Source organism: Prinia subflava, chromosome Z (assembly GCF_021018805.1).
Source record: "Prinia subflava isolate CZ2003 ecotype Zambia chromosome Z, Cam_Psub_1.2, whole genome shotgun sequence".
Lineage (NCBI taxonomy): Eukaryota > Metazoa > Chordata > Aves > Passeriformes > Cisticolidae > Prinia > Prinia subflava.
The window spans coordinates 64,426,682-64,441,848 of NC_086283.1; the positions used below are offsets into that span (position 1 = coordinate 64,426,682).

Sequence of the window (15,167 nt, forward strand, 5' to 3'; positions counted from 1 at the left end):
TCATTAAATCTACTGGGTTTTAAAGCATAAGCTTGGGGATAGCACCAAAATATTCATATGATCATCTCATCTTAAAAAAAAAAACACAAAAAAAACCCACCAAAAAAATTACTAAAAATCTCAAGCATCTATTTGAAGTCAACTATTCACCTCCTTCTGCAAAACATAGGGAGCCAAATTCAGCCCTGATACAAATATGTAAACATTTCACTGACTTCAATGGCCATTCAGCTTAGCTGTGTCAGATCTGAATTAGGCCTTAGGTCTCAAACTGTCTTGTCTGCTCTTGCCATCTGTCTTCCTTTGCTAACCTAATTCCTTATTCAACAGTGTGTCCTTACTGAGTGTGAACCTATTCTGCTGATCCTTTCTCTGCAACAAACATTGCTAGAGGCTAAAATTCCTGAAAGTTATGACTACTTTGAGAGTCTCTGCCTCTAGATACTGTGAAAGCTTCCTTTAAGGTGGTCTGAAATTCAGACTGTGAATTAAAAATTCCTGAGCATTCAATCTTTTCACTGTCATATATTAGACATTTAAAATTACTAAGCTGCTTTACAAGCCATAATTTATAACAGTTCAGTTCATGGGTTAACTGTTCTCCTTAGAGGTTTCTGAACTGGTAGCGCTAAACATGGTAGTTCACACACCATGTAGATGGTGAGGATGTTATACAGAAGAAAAAACAGAACAAACAAACAAGAGCAACAACAAAAAAACCCAGACAGACAAAGGTCTCCACATTTACAAACCAATGGATAACAGGTTTAGAAGACATGTTAAAGGGACAAGGCAGAGATGTGTCAGTGACATCCCTAATCTAGTGACTGTGATGCTGGAGGAAGTACAGGGGATACAGACTGGTACAGGGGATACAGTCTGGTACAGGGGTTTTCCCTATGTGAACCCTCTTCCTACTGCTGTCAAAACCAATTTTTCCAGTCCAGTAGGGCATTTCTTGTGTTGTTAGAAACTGTCTTTTACTGATACAGAAAACTCATGCTGTTCTCAGAAAATAAATGTGGAAAATCCAAGCAACCTACCTGCACTGTTAAAATAAATTAAGCATGACAGTAATTTTTATCTGTTACTTGGTATGCATTGTGAAGAGACTATTTGAATAGCCTGAATTAGGGAAGAGGCAGTCAAAAACTTACTTTAAACTCAGGTTGTACTATTCACAAATTGAGAGCTGCTGAGTATCAAGTAATGTGATTGTCATTTAAAGAGAAAGGAACATAAAAAAGAGAAAAAAACCAACCAACAAACAAAACACGAAATCACCGAACGTCACCTCTCTTCTTTATTCATTATGTTGCATGCAAGACTTGATATGAAAGAAGAATGGTTCTTTCAAAAAGAGGCTTTCTAATACACTTCTAATCTCTCAAAATCTCACTCAAGAAATATAGCTTGCTAGATTTCAGCAGGAATGGTTTAAATAAGCAGCCTGACACTTGGGGGCTTACACTGAAACCTTCTGAAATTTCCTGCTCTTTGTTTGTTTTCAGAGATGGATTCTCTGTCTAAAGGGCAGGCTACCTCTTCAAAGTGTTATTTTAAAATCTTATCACAGTAAGCAATAACTCTAGCACTGAAGCAATAAGTATTTGAGTTACAGGTAATATGAAAGGTAATTGAAGCTCTGATGTAATTTTATGCTTTCTTCATGCTCCATTCCACTGCTATTATGGGCTTAATGTCAAGATGAGAGCTGCAAAAAATGATTATTGCTACCCTGGTACAGGCTCTGCACTATTCTTATTTTCTCAAGATGGTAGCTGATTCTCTTAGGAAGACACTTTAGTCATCATCACTATTCAGTGTTCATGGTAAGGAGGAAGGGAAGGAACAAAAGACATAGGACACAGGACAGGTAAAGGGAGATGCAAGCACACTACAAAATATGCATTTTAAAGGAGGTGAGTTTTGCTTATTACAGCTTTAGTATGCCCCCAGCTATGCTCAGAGCTTGAACTCTGCAAAACCTCCCTAGTTACACACAATGTTCATGCATCAGCTACCACTTTGGCACAGCCCACACACATGGACTGCCTCATTAGGCAGGGAAGCCTCTCACATCATGGGCCTGCCTTGCACATGACTTCTGCCCCAGCAGAAGCAGGCAATGTGGGTGCTGTCAACTAAAGTGGCTCCAAAAAGTTGAAACCAAGCACAGGTATTGAAAGCAAAGCATCAGCCTTTACTGTGTTTTGATGTACTCTGTATGCAAGTGCCTAAAGACTCATTGCCTCAAGAATATTTTTAATTTTGAATTTAGACAGTGCATGTCACAGCACAGATAAACAGCTGAGAGAGAATATGTAGAACTGAGCTGATAATTTCCACAGCCCTGCAGGAGAAAACCAGATTTTTCCTACTGACTTTGGATTGTGCCATAGCTGTTTGTTCTACACTTGACGACCCATGTTTACCATGCCACAGACACAAGAGTCAGAGTTCTTGAATTGTATCAGCAGGGCACATTTTAAGGAGCACACGTTCTGACTTGGAAGAAGTGAGAGAGGACAAAGCCCTTTGAGAATACATGGCTGGCCTATGCTCCTTTAGGAAGTGCAAAGAGAAAGCAACCCTTTAATCTCCCAGCATGTTTGTTCACCTGGAGGCTTAGAGGTTTTACTGATGTGCAGGTTTTCTGTTTCTGGATGATGTCTTTACATGAGTTGTCAAAGCATGTGACAGTCTGGGAAGTTATATCCAGTTAGCCCATCTCTCTACAGCAGGACTTAAAAGTAATAGAGACATTAGAATGTGTAGAGCTCATAGTTGGCAATGGCACAGCTGACAGCCCCTGGATAAGAATCAAGAAATAATGTGGATGTCAGTGTGCGAATCTTCTATAGACCTCCTATCCAGGACAACAATCACAACAAATTCTTTGAAAAACTAAGGGACAATCCCAAGTCAATTGCTTTTGTCCTTGCATGGGGACTTCAACTTGCCAGAAATGAACTGAGAGCATCATACAGTTAGTACAACCCAGGCTGGAGGATTGCTGAAAGACCTGGATGACAACTGTATGGAGCAGGTCCTACGGGAACCAACTGAGAAAGATGCCTTCCTGAATCTGCTGCTTCTCAACAGAGAGGATCTCGTGAGCAAAGTAGAGATGAGCAGCCATCTTGGCCACACTGATCACGGAGCATCAAGCTGTTGTCAGGAGGAAAAGTGCCAGCAAAGCCTCAGCTCTGGGCACGAGGAAAAGAAACTTCAGGCTGCTCAGGACACCGGTGAGTAAAGTCCCCTGGGATGCTTTTGGCAGTGCCTGGGTCCATCAGTGCAGCTCACTTTTCAAACATCACCACCTAAGGACATAGGAGCGAGCAATTTCTAAATGCTGGAAGTCAAGCAGAAAAGGCAGAAGGCCAGCTTGCCTGAGCAGGGATCTTCTCCTGGAAATGAGGCAAAAAAAAAAGGTGTATGCACTCAGTGGAAGCAAGGTCAGATGATATGGGAAGAACAGAGAGATTTTTTTGCCACTATAGGGAGAAAATTCATGTAGCCAAAGCTCAACTGGAGTTGAAGCTGGCCAGAAATGTGAGGGACAATAAAAAGAGTTTTATCAAATGTATTAATGGCAAAAGGCAGTGTAGAAGTAACACTGGCCCATTACAGGATGAGAATGGTCACTTTACCAATAGTGACATAGACAAGTCAGAAGTGTCTAATGCATTCTTTGCCTTCCTCATCAAGGGTGAAGGAACCAAGAGGGTATCAATGCCTGGAGGCATGACTGTGAGAATGTTCAGCTCCCAATCAAACCTGAAATGGTGCAAGATCTGCTGCTCCAGCTGGATCCCTACAAATCTATGGGACCCGATGGCATTCATCCATGAATCCTCAGAGTGATGGCTGATATAATTTCAAAAACTCTCTTGTTGATTTTTGAGCAGTCTTGGGAATCCAGAGAGATCCCACCTGACTGAAGCTGATAAATGTTGTCCCAATTATCAAGAAGGCAAGAAAGAGGACCCCAGAAACTACTGACCTGTCAGTCTTACTTCAGTGCTTGGTAAAGTTGTGAAAATGATTCTGGGAACTAGTGAAAAACACCTGAAGAGCAACACAGGCACTGGCAACAGCCAGCACAGCCTCAGGAGGGGAAAGTCCTGCTTAGCAAACCTGATTTCCTTTCATGATAAGGTAACCCACCTAGCTGATCAAGGGAAGCCAGTTGATGTAATCTTTCTGGATTTCAGTAAAGCCTTTGAGGCTGTATCTTACAGGATCCCTCTGGACAAACTGTCCAGCACATGGCTGGATAAACAAATTGGGTGAGCAACTAGTTCAGGGGCCAGGCACAAAGGGTTGCAGTGACTGGGGTGACATCAGATGATGACCTGTCACTAGGGGGGTTCCACAGGGCTCCATCCTCAGCCCTCTGCTCTTCTACGTCTTCATAAATGGCCCTGATGAGAGACCTTGACAAATGAGAGGACTGGGCAGGCATCAATGAATGAAATTCAACAAGGGAAAGTGCTGGATTCTGCACCTGGGATGGAGCAACCCTGGATGTACAGACAGAGAAACAAATGAAAGGCTGGAAAGCAGAAATGAGTGCGGAAAGGGACCTGGGGGTCCTGGTTGAAGCTGAACATGAGCCAGCAGTGCCCTGGCAGCCTGGAGGGACAACCCTATCCTGGGGTGCAGCAGGCACAGCATCACAGCCGGGTAAGGGAGGGGATTGTCCTGCTCTGCTCTGCTCTGGGGCAGCCTCACCTCCAGTGCTGGGGGCAGGTTTGGGTGCCACAATACAAAGAAGACACTGAGCTGTTAAAGAGTGTCCAAGGGAGGGCCATGAGGATGGTGAAGGGCCCTGAGGGGAAGCGTGTGAGGAGTGGCTGAGGTCACTTGGTCTGTTCAGCCTGGAGAGGAGGAGACTGAGGGGAGACCTCACTGCAGTTACAACTTCTTGTGAGGGGAAGAGGAGGGGCAGGCACTGATCTCTTCTCTGTGGTGATCAGTGACAGGACCCAAGGGAAAGGCCTGAACCTGTGTCAGGGGAGGTTTAGGTTGGATATTAGGATAAGATTCATCACCAGAGTGATTGGGCACTGGAACAGGCTCTCCAGGAAGCTGGTCACAACACCAGCCTGACAGAGTTCAAGAAGTTTGGATAATGGTCTCAGGCATGTGGTATTATTCTTGGGAATGGAGCTGTGCAGGGCCAGGAGCTGGATTCAATGATCTTTGTGGATCCCTTCCTACTCAGCTTATTATGAGATTCTGTGAAGTGTTGGTTGTTATATATATCTCATAATGCTCTAAGTATTGTCTGGAACATGATGGATATGACATAACTTGACATTACACATTAACTTATGCTCTGTCCTGAAAGATTAAAACTTCTAGGTGAAAATCATAACCCAATATCATGAAACCAAAATCATGATTTATTTTCTTTTTAGTTTGGCTTTTGCTTTTAAAGCACTTGATCTCTTCCTTTAGTAGGGAGTCAAGAAATTTTTAACTAAATTCTCTGAAGCATATGGCTTTAATAAGAAACACCACTGGAGTTTTGACCAGCAAGTCATGCCTCTTTCGAATGTTGTGGCTGGGAAATGAAACATTTCACTAGCTATTTTAACTGGGGAGTTGATCTGTGAGGACGATATACCGTATCTAGGTATTATGTTTGCCAGTGAAAACAAGTAGTACTTTGAAAACAAACATTATAATTTTTTCTAATTACATATAATTTTCTAAGATTATCCACAGAGGCCAGAGAGGCTGATGCATCTTCTCTAATTGAGCAGTAACTTACTCTCTAAGTACCCCCTCTGAAATAACTGATTTGCAAATCAGTTATTTCAGAGGCAAAGCTGAGCTTAGGTAAAGACAAGTATCTTCATCCTTTAATGTCTGGATCTTATCTCTGATGTCCTTTTGTCAAAAGTCAGATTACATTAACCTTAGATCATCAGTGATTTTACTTTAATTGCACATTTATTAACTCTGTTCAGTGCTCTGGATCTCCTCTTGCAGATAGTGGATCTTCCCTCACCTTGAGGGCCTGAAATGGTGCACTCTCCTGGATTGCTTTCCAGCATTGTCATGGCTCATGCCATGACAACACCAATTCACCTGCACCTTTCAACTCTCATATGTCAGGTCTAGCAAGATTTGACTCTACCATTGCAGAATTTACCGGTTTTGCATTAACGTGTGTCTAGTACAAATGTAGGATTGAATGGGATTCTTTCATATCTTGACCACAACAGAAGACAAGGCATTAATTTATACCATTTTCTATCAAGCAAAACTGGTAGTTGGACTTTGCCATAAAGTATTGATACAAATTTTTCTGACAGAAAAATTGCACATTTCTTCAAAACAACTAACATTATGATCTTAACACAAAAGTATGCAAAACTGGAGATTAAACATTAGACCTAGATAGTTTGGGCTGTGTCTGCCTCATTGCAGTCTGGCCCTTAACCAGTACAAAGTAATTGGGCACACAAACCCACTCTCAGTGTTCTCAGGGGTCTCTCCGTTGCTTTGTCAAGAGCTGAGTTAGTTCTTCAGGGTTTTATGCCCTAAACCTCCTTGTTTTACCAGTTTAACTCATGGATAACCTGTGAAAATCTGGCAATATGACATCTTTTACCAGCAGGGAAGAGAGCTGCTCAGAACAAGTTATACCTGTTTATTCCTAAATCCACAGGTGGATGTGTGCAGTTCAATCACTTGTTGTCACCTTTGGAGAGCCTGATGTTTTTGCAAGACCTCCAAATGCAAACCAGATTCAAAATGCCACCTCCTAAGAGACCATGAGGTGTGAAAGGAAAATTGATGGCAGTAGTTTTTTTGTCATATGCACTCTATTACCTGCAGCTAAATGTCAGCAGAATATGTTTGTCCCACCCCCTCTGCAGTTATGCCATCTGACATATGTAAGGTTTTACTCTCTTGAGTCAAACTGGTTTTTCACAGGAAAAAGCAGATAAACATAATTGGAAAAGCATCTAAAGACATAGTTAGCTGAAAAATGGAGATTGCTTTCCTGCCATTCCCAGGAGGTGCACTGCGAAAGCACAGCCATTTACTTCAGCAGTACTCTTTGATACTACTGGGGAATGTCCTGTCTGCTGCTAAACATCAACAAAGAGAAAAGTAGTTTAACTGCACACGTCAATTTTGGCTATTGCAGATGCATCCACAACATCTTCTGCATATGTATGGAGCATTCCCAACCACTGGCACATGCAGCTGCAGCTCTAATTCAGGAAATATAAAAAAAAAATCATAAAAATGAGCCTTGTCTGCATCAGTGTGGGCAAGATTGTGAGGAAGAGAGGAGATAAGCTGTCAGACTTAGGAAATTTGACATAGCTTTTGCAGTCCTTTCTGTTGGCTATGATGAGAACGTTAGAAGCTTGTCTTCACCGTTATTTACGCACATACATTTCTTGGGGCCAGGAAATCCTTTATACATGTGCAGCAAGGTTAGCACCACAAGCTGTCTCCTCCTCTGTATTACAGATGCGCTTTCAGTGCTGTTTCTGTAAGTGATGGCTTTTCTTTCTCCTCACAGAGAATGGTTATCAGTAGCAGATAATCTTTCTGCTACCTTCTGCTTTCTTTCTGTGGTTAGGTTTAAGATGTCATGATTAAAAAGAACTTGCATTACATCACTTGTGCTTCCTTACTTCATACCATTCAAGGAATTCTCTGCTAATTTTAAACCCTTGTTCAAGGCAATGAATTCATCATTTGGCTGCACTTCTGTCACATACAGGAACTAACTCTGGACAAAGATAGGAGGCTATCTGTTCTTTTAATTATAGAATATCACACTTTTTATCTGGTAATTCCAAATAAGATAATGTACTCCAAGGCAAATTATTACAAGAGAGAGAAACAAAATCCACAGGTTTTTCCATTATCCGTGCCTCCAAATTAATGTCAGAGTCTTGGGTTATGTTTTGCAGACATTTTCTCTGTCAAAAATGTTAGTGGTTCTCTCTTGCTTCCTTCAAAAGTTCTTTGTTGTGATCAAAATTGCTGGGACTGGGAGCTATTTTCTAAGCAACACTGCAATCTTATTCTCTTAGAATAGCTTTAATTTTAGGGCTGGTCTCTACTTAAGGTTTCTTTCCAAAGTATATGTACATTATGGTTCTGAGGGCATTTTGATTGCTTCATAGCAGAAATGATGAACTTCATTGCACACTTATAGCTATTTTATGGTACTAGAACTAACTATTAAATGGTTTTTTCCCACAGAGCTAAATCTATGAGAAATGCACACAAGAGCTGAATCCAGAGTAGCTCATCACATTTGGTCACTAGAAACTATGTTGGTAGGTAGAAATTCCTTGTTAAAACGAGTAAAGGACAGGTATTGAGACTGGTGTTGCATGACCTTGTAGTGAATAGCTGAAGATATACCTGGTCTTTCAAGCCACCATCACTTCCCCCCACAACTGAAACATGCAAAAACCATGTCAGGAGTATGGCTAGACTGGGCTAGTTCAAATCACCCCTGAAAGCCTGAGCTGACCAGAGCTAAGCCATCTCAGTGATGGAACTCTGTGCAATGGCTTTAATTGCTCTGCCTGCAACCACCAATGAAAGCCTTAGGTGTTTTCCAAAATGGTGCCAGACACCTGCATCTAAAATGTGCACCTGAATTTTGGAGATTGAGACTTTGACATTTATTCTCAGTACAGATGCAGCACAGGTTTCTGGCATGGTCACCAATTAACAATCTGAGGGATATCACCAGTCAAGGCTCCTTTTCCCTGGGACATAAGTAAGTGTGACTTCCCTCCTACTAGTACAAGTAGGGAGATTTTTGACTTATTTGTATTTAAAGACAAAGTACATCACAGTGTGAAAGCTGAAAAAAGAGAAACCATTTGGAAAAGAAAATCAATTCAGCAAAAGAGAATTGTGCTATTAGTTCTATAACTGTTATTAACTGAGCATTCACCCCAGTTAACAACAGGACTATCAGATGCAGGAAAATAGATTATGTGAGCTAGGGTGATTCAGACAATTACTATGAGACACATCAAAAAGAAATGGCACCTACTACACTCTCTGTAATAGTTTTTCTAAGACTAAAGATTTTATGGAATAGAATATAAAATTTTTCTTAACTCTTAGAGATGAGCCCTCAAAACATGGTTAAAAGGATAAGAATTTTTTCCTACTGTTGTTTCAAAATATAGCAGGCATGAAATGCCTCAACATAGCATTAAGTAAAGTGCATAAAAAACAGATAAATGAGTGGTTTTCTTTGCCACTTAAGTTATGCCTTTTTCTCCCTGCTGCTATGTAACCTCTCCCAATCTGAACACCAGGAAGACACTAAGCCATTTAGTGGTTTAATAAATAAGCATGTCAACACTCTTGCTACAAGACCTTTTTTCCTACATTGTGTCTTTTTTTTTTCTCCCTCTCCTTCTTCAAGGATTTTATTTTCCTGAATGACCTTGTATTAATCATAGGAATCACTGGTGAAAAGCTCTACTTTGTAGTGTAACATGGCATCTGTCTGCTGGCTCAGCTGGGCATTGCCAAGATCTCAACACAAGGACATAGTTGATATTTCATATCAAATGACAAGTCCTGGGTAGCTGAAAGAAAGCAGACTGAGATACTGCAGGAATTCCTGTGATCCAAGTCAAGTGAAAATAGTTGCTCTAATAAAGTGCCTCCTTGGCCTGTTCAAGTTAAGTGATGATCCAGGATTTATGTGGTTTGAGCTGACCTGTTCCCTTCCAGTCTGAACAGGGCAGGAGGCACTCTGCTGAACAGCAGAGAGGCCAATAGATCCAGGACATGAGCACCCTGCAGCAGGGAGGAAGGACCAATCTAGGAGAAGTAGTTTGTGCTTTTGGAGCAAGTATACAATGTTCCTTGGCTTTGAAAAGGACTAGAACTGCTCCCACAAGCAACCTGTCTCAGTGAAAGAGAATAAATTGATCCATCTGCATGCAAGCAGACAGTTGATTTGGTCAGACAAAAATTACTATATCGGGAGAAATGAAGAAATCTTGATTTAGTTTTCCTGGTGAATACTCGCTAAGTTCTTTATCTGCCTTTTCTTCGGAGGAGACACATTTTTGCCCTAAAATTGTTCTCTGATTCAGTTTGTCTTATGCTACAACCTGCTCCTTTACTGAACCAATTTCTTTGACAAGAGCTGCCAGATTTGGGATGGATAGAGACTGCACCAGTGTTAATGGCTGTATGGCAGAGGTTTGGAGTTGTTTCCTGACAGCTTAACACCGCAACTTTGTGCTGCAAAACACAGAGCTCTTGGTTGCTAAAACAAATATCAAAACTAAGCTCCTAAACTGTAGTTCCTGGGTTTTCTGAGGAAGTTTTTGGTCACTGCAAAGAGTTCACATACTTTAGTAGCTGAATTGCACCTTAAAGCTCCCTTTCTCTGTCTAGCTTCTGTGGAAGTAGAACAGAAACTCAAAGTGTTTGGGAGACTGAGACTGATAGAGCAAGGGCCCTTAAGGTGAGTGTGGTGCCCCGAGGCCAAAGCTAGCCCAATCAAAGGTGCTTCCCTGTGGTCACAGTGCTGACCATGAAGAACTGTGATTCAGGAACAGGCTGATAAAATCTCCCCTTGCTTGTTAGGAGCAATGAGTGGGTGTGCACAGCAGTTTTCCAGATTCCTCATCAGTACCTTTCTTTTCCATCCATATTTTGCACATTCACTGCCAAATACATCACCAGGAACTACTCTTACTGAACTTTTATTCAAATTTCATCCTTCCTGTCTTGACAATGCCCATTCTTTTCTCTACTGGCTGATGCTGGTGAGAGCCCAGATTTCTTCTAATTATCTGCACCTTGATTTCTCTCCCAAATCTGCAGGGGTATGTCTCTTAAGGAAAAACTTTTAGCTCGGCTTCATTCCGATAGTATTATTTGGTCTTCTTTATTGCAAAACTCCTGTCATCTATCAAACCCTATTCACAGTTGAAATGAACAGCAAATAAAAGGAAACAATGAAGTCAGCACAGTGCTGCACAGAAGTGGAACTAGCATGCACAGAGATGGATGAAAAGCCACTGAGCCTCAATAGTGCTGATGGAGCTGCCTTGCAGCTGCTCTGGTTGAGTTCTTTCGTCACTGCTGTACAGACGATTATCAGTGTAAATGCTAATGGCAGCAGGAACTGGTACTATCTAGATCTTTAAAACATGTCCATGGATGTGAATATGCTTGGATTTTTTTTTTTTTTAAGCCACGGGTGATTATGAACTTGCCATGTCCTTCATGTAAATCAAGTCTGAGGTCCATGTTGTAACAGATATGGCCTGTCACCAAAACCAGTGGGGGATAAAGTCTACTCATGATACTTATTTTGTGAGATATGTAGGAAATACATCATTTTCTTATGCATGTTAATTTCTAGGCCTCATTTTTCTAGTTAGATACATTTATTACCACTGTAATGCTCTCTTCTTAATCTTTTAATCAATGGGGAATATGTCTTAAAAGTGGAGAACTTAAGACAATACCAGTGCCTTCCAAGGGTTATGCGAAGTGTGAAATTGGGTAACCCACATCACCACTGAGCATCCTAGTCACCAGGCTACACTTTCTTGGTGGGCTTAGGCTGCACGTACATCAGCGTTTCATTAGAGAGCACCAGTATGGTTTTTAGTGAGCTCAACCCTCTTTCTTCTACCACATTTGTAGTTGATTCAGATGAGGAGTGATTCACACTACAGATGTACTGTTGAGCCGCATGCAAGAGTGTTTTTAGGGGAAACCAAACCAGAAACTCTGCTGCAGGGTTGCATGAAACCCTTTGCAAACCCTAGTGTAAACATACTCAAATTGGGAAGAACTCCTTATTATAGTAGGGTAACATTCACTCCAAGGAATCAGACTAAATCTAGTCTGGCATTAAATTCTAGAAGTATTTCTAATATAGACTTAGATATTTTAGCACAAACTGCTCCCATCCTCTGATCTAGTCTGACAGATACAAGGTAATGTGGAGGCATCCATTCAAGGATAACATGCAAAGGCTTTACAATTCCAAATACATTGCAGGAAAAGATGCACAATAGCTTGGGTATGAAAGGAAGTTTTAGTGAAATGGTATAAAAAGGCACACAGCTCTATTTCACATCTGGTTTTGGATGGCAGGAGAACATAGAGATATCAGTAGACAATCAAAGATCCATTATGCTGAAATTTTATATATAGATACATAAAAAGGAGGATCCTTTTGGCCTAAGATTAGCATGAATAAAGCTATCAAAGAGACCCAGAAAGAAAAAAAATAGAAAAAAAAAAACTCAGGGCAGAATAAACTAGTTTTTCTGCAGCCTCACTTCCAAAGCAATAATGCTCTATGGGAATCCCATAGGGCATAGAGATGAATGCAAAGGGATCAATCTTGTGATAAAGTCACAGGATTAGAGTTCTGACGTTGTGGACTGTTTCGGAGTGTGGAGAACACAAGAAAAAAGGTCTCAATTCCATTACTACTCACATTGGTTTTAATGCTGTTCTCAAAACTTCTGAGGGCTACCTATTTGCCCTATGGACTATATGGACAACATAGCTCAGCAAGTAGGAAAAGGAAGGGCCAGCTCCACAGAACTTGTGCTGGAAAAAGTTAAAATCATTTTCAGGATTTTTATGGGCACATAAGTTCCACTGGTACTTTTTATTCTTTTCCCAAAGCAAAAGAAGTCTAACTGAAGCTGCAACTAGCCAATATCATTAGAAGGAAAAGTGCAGGTCTGTAGTGAAAGTCTCTCAACTACAGCTCAAGCTAACAATGTTAGCATGTGCCACTGTTCACTGGAGCAACAAATACACAAAGGGTATCTCTGAAGCATAGATCCTTTTTGCATAGGTATTCATAACACAACTGTGGTGCATACACAAACAGTAGTGGATTGAAGAGATACACTCAAGATTATAGACCCAAGTAACAGCAGAGGGCATGAATACAATGTATTGACCAAGGGGTACAGAGCCATTTCAAGGTGTATTATTACATGAGAGACCTATTTCAAACTTAGTAGGCATGCACTGTGCTGTGGTAGCATAAGGAACATTATTCAATGTACCACTCCCTGTGTGAATTTGTACCTTCAGCAGAGTTACTGGAGATGATATACAAATCCTTACACATCTTGTTGTTCTATAGAGGAGATCATGTACCCTTATAATTTAATTTCACAACTTAGAAAATATTCACTGATTTAATCTGACTAACCCAACATTATTTAATTATTGCCATTGCTATGGAAATTCCAAAAGCAATCAAGCAGCCGTCTGTGGCTAGCTATGCTTCAACAAGGTTGTCCCTGAAGGTGAAATCAGTGGATATGTTCTTACATTCTTCAAGGCGTAAGCTTGATGCAGAAATAAAAGTGCAGAGATTCTCCCAGACAGGCTGCCCACACCATGCTCTGTGAGCTGTGCTTGTGACCTGACACGATCTAGTAAGCAGTGGTAACTACTGCCTGAATGACAAAACAGCATTCTCCAATGACATACCTAGTTAGGGGTCAAAATCCTCTTATTTACCCTGCCCTTTGGATGCACAGAAGTGATGAAAAGTCCTCTGGCTTCTCCTAGAGACAGGGCAAGCTCATGCAGGGAATGGTGTGAGCACAGGCACACCTTCAGCAACAGCAACATGAGTGAGCACAGAGCAACCAGTATCTAGGGAGCTGCCTGGGGGTGACAAGGGCCAACCCACTGCCCCATCAGGAAGCAGGGCAGCTCTGCCACTGGGAACCACCCTAGGGACAGGGATGGCCACAGAGCAGCCTGAAATGGAGTGTGTTCTTCCTCAGCCATGGCACACTGTGTCAATACTAAGCACCCACTGCATTTTCCCCCAGAGGCAGCTGCCTCTATGCAGCACACAGAGCTGTCTCCAGCTGGCAAAGATATTTGTCAGTCATCATTTCTGTAGCCTTTCTACGTTTTTTAACAACAGTGTCGAAACACCAGGCTGGTGACAGAGTGTGGCAGGTAGAAATGGATCCAGTCAAAGCAAAGCAACCTCTCAGCCATGTGTATTCCCCCATGGGCAATAAATGTCTTTGGTTTTGTAGGTGCAGGAGGATTGGCTATGCTGCTGAGGGACCCATCGGGACCATGCTCCTGTGAAAGTTCTGAAGCCAAGAAGGGTGCAGGGGTAAGTCTCCTCTCACTGTGTACTTGTGGGAGGCACGGGAATCTGCACTGTGCTCAAACAATTCTTGATGGACCCCACCTTCAGTGGAGTGCATCACATTTTCAGCTCCAAGGAGGTTGTAGTAGTTTTGCACAGCAAAACTGGCTGGGAGTAGTTTTGCACAGCAGACCCCACTGGTATAAACTGTGTTCACTTGGCTTTCACAGGCACTCTTTCTAAATATCTACAAGTCTGGTGCAATGGTTAGGATTAGGAGGATGTTCAACAAAAGTAAATCTCTTGAAAAAAGTTTGGTTAAATAATCCTGGCAGTTCATGAAATATTGTGTCAAACTCTGTCCTTCCTCACTATCAGTCAATCTCCCACACATCTTCTCTTGCATGTTCTATTCTCTTCTTCTCAGGCTCCCCTGCAAATACTGCTACCCCACCTCCTTTCATCTTCTGGGCAGCTTCCTGTGAGTGTTGCGCTCACCTGGAGTAGCCTGGTGTAGTGGGGTGGCATGTGGAAATGCTGTTCTGCTGGAAAAGCCATGATAGGAATACTCCTTTTGCTTTGTCATTCTCACTGATCGTGTGCAGCCATGTTATTTTCAGCATTCAGTAGGGAATGAAATTCTCAGTAAGAAAAGGAGTGGAAAGGCGGTGAATGGGCAAGTGAATTCCTGCAGGGCCAAGATATTCATCTTCTTGGTGGCCAAAAACAACCATGTTAAAAACTAGAGATGTCTCCAAAGTTTTTACACTATAAACTAGACATTTTTAAAGATGCAAACTTGGGTATACATGGGCCATATTAATGCCTGAATTTATTTTAATCTTTCACACTTTCTAAAATTAAATTAAACAGCAATCTAGGCTCTTAAATAGGTTCATATGAGACTGATGAAGCTTATTTCATACATCTGCTATAAAAGTAGAATTGCTTGGGATTTTTTTAATTACAGTTACATTTCTTCACAGAAGCATTTAAAGATAAAATGCAGAAAATTTTTGTCTTC

At 41.5% G+C, this 15,167-nt stretch overlaps 1 protein-coding gene across 7 annotated transcripts in view; it reads left to right on the plus strand.

Annotated features, from left to right (window-relative positions):
* The window catches only part of PALM2AKAP2 (PALM2 and AKAP2 fusion), a 268,242-nt gene that overhangs the window by 147,281 nt on the left and 105,794 nt on the right, over positions 1-15,167 (plus strand). For all 7 annotated transcript variants that reach the window (XM_063423821.1, XM_063423823.1, XM_063423822.1 and 4 more), the window contains one exon: positions 14,085-14,167. In XM_063423821.1, the coding sequence (XP_063279891.1) occupies positions 14,085-14,167 (83 nt within the window). The remainder of the gene's footprint in view (positions 1-14,084; positions 14,168-15,167) is intronic.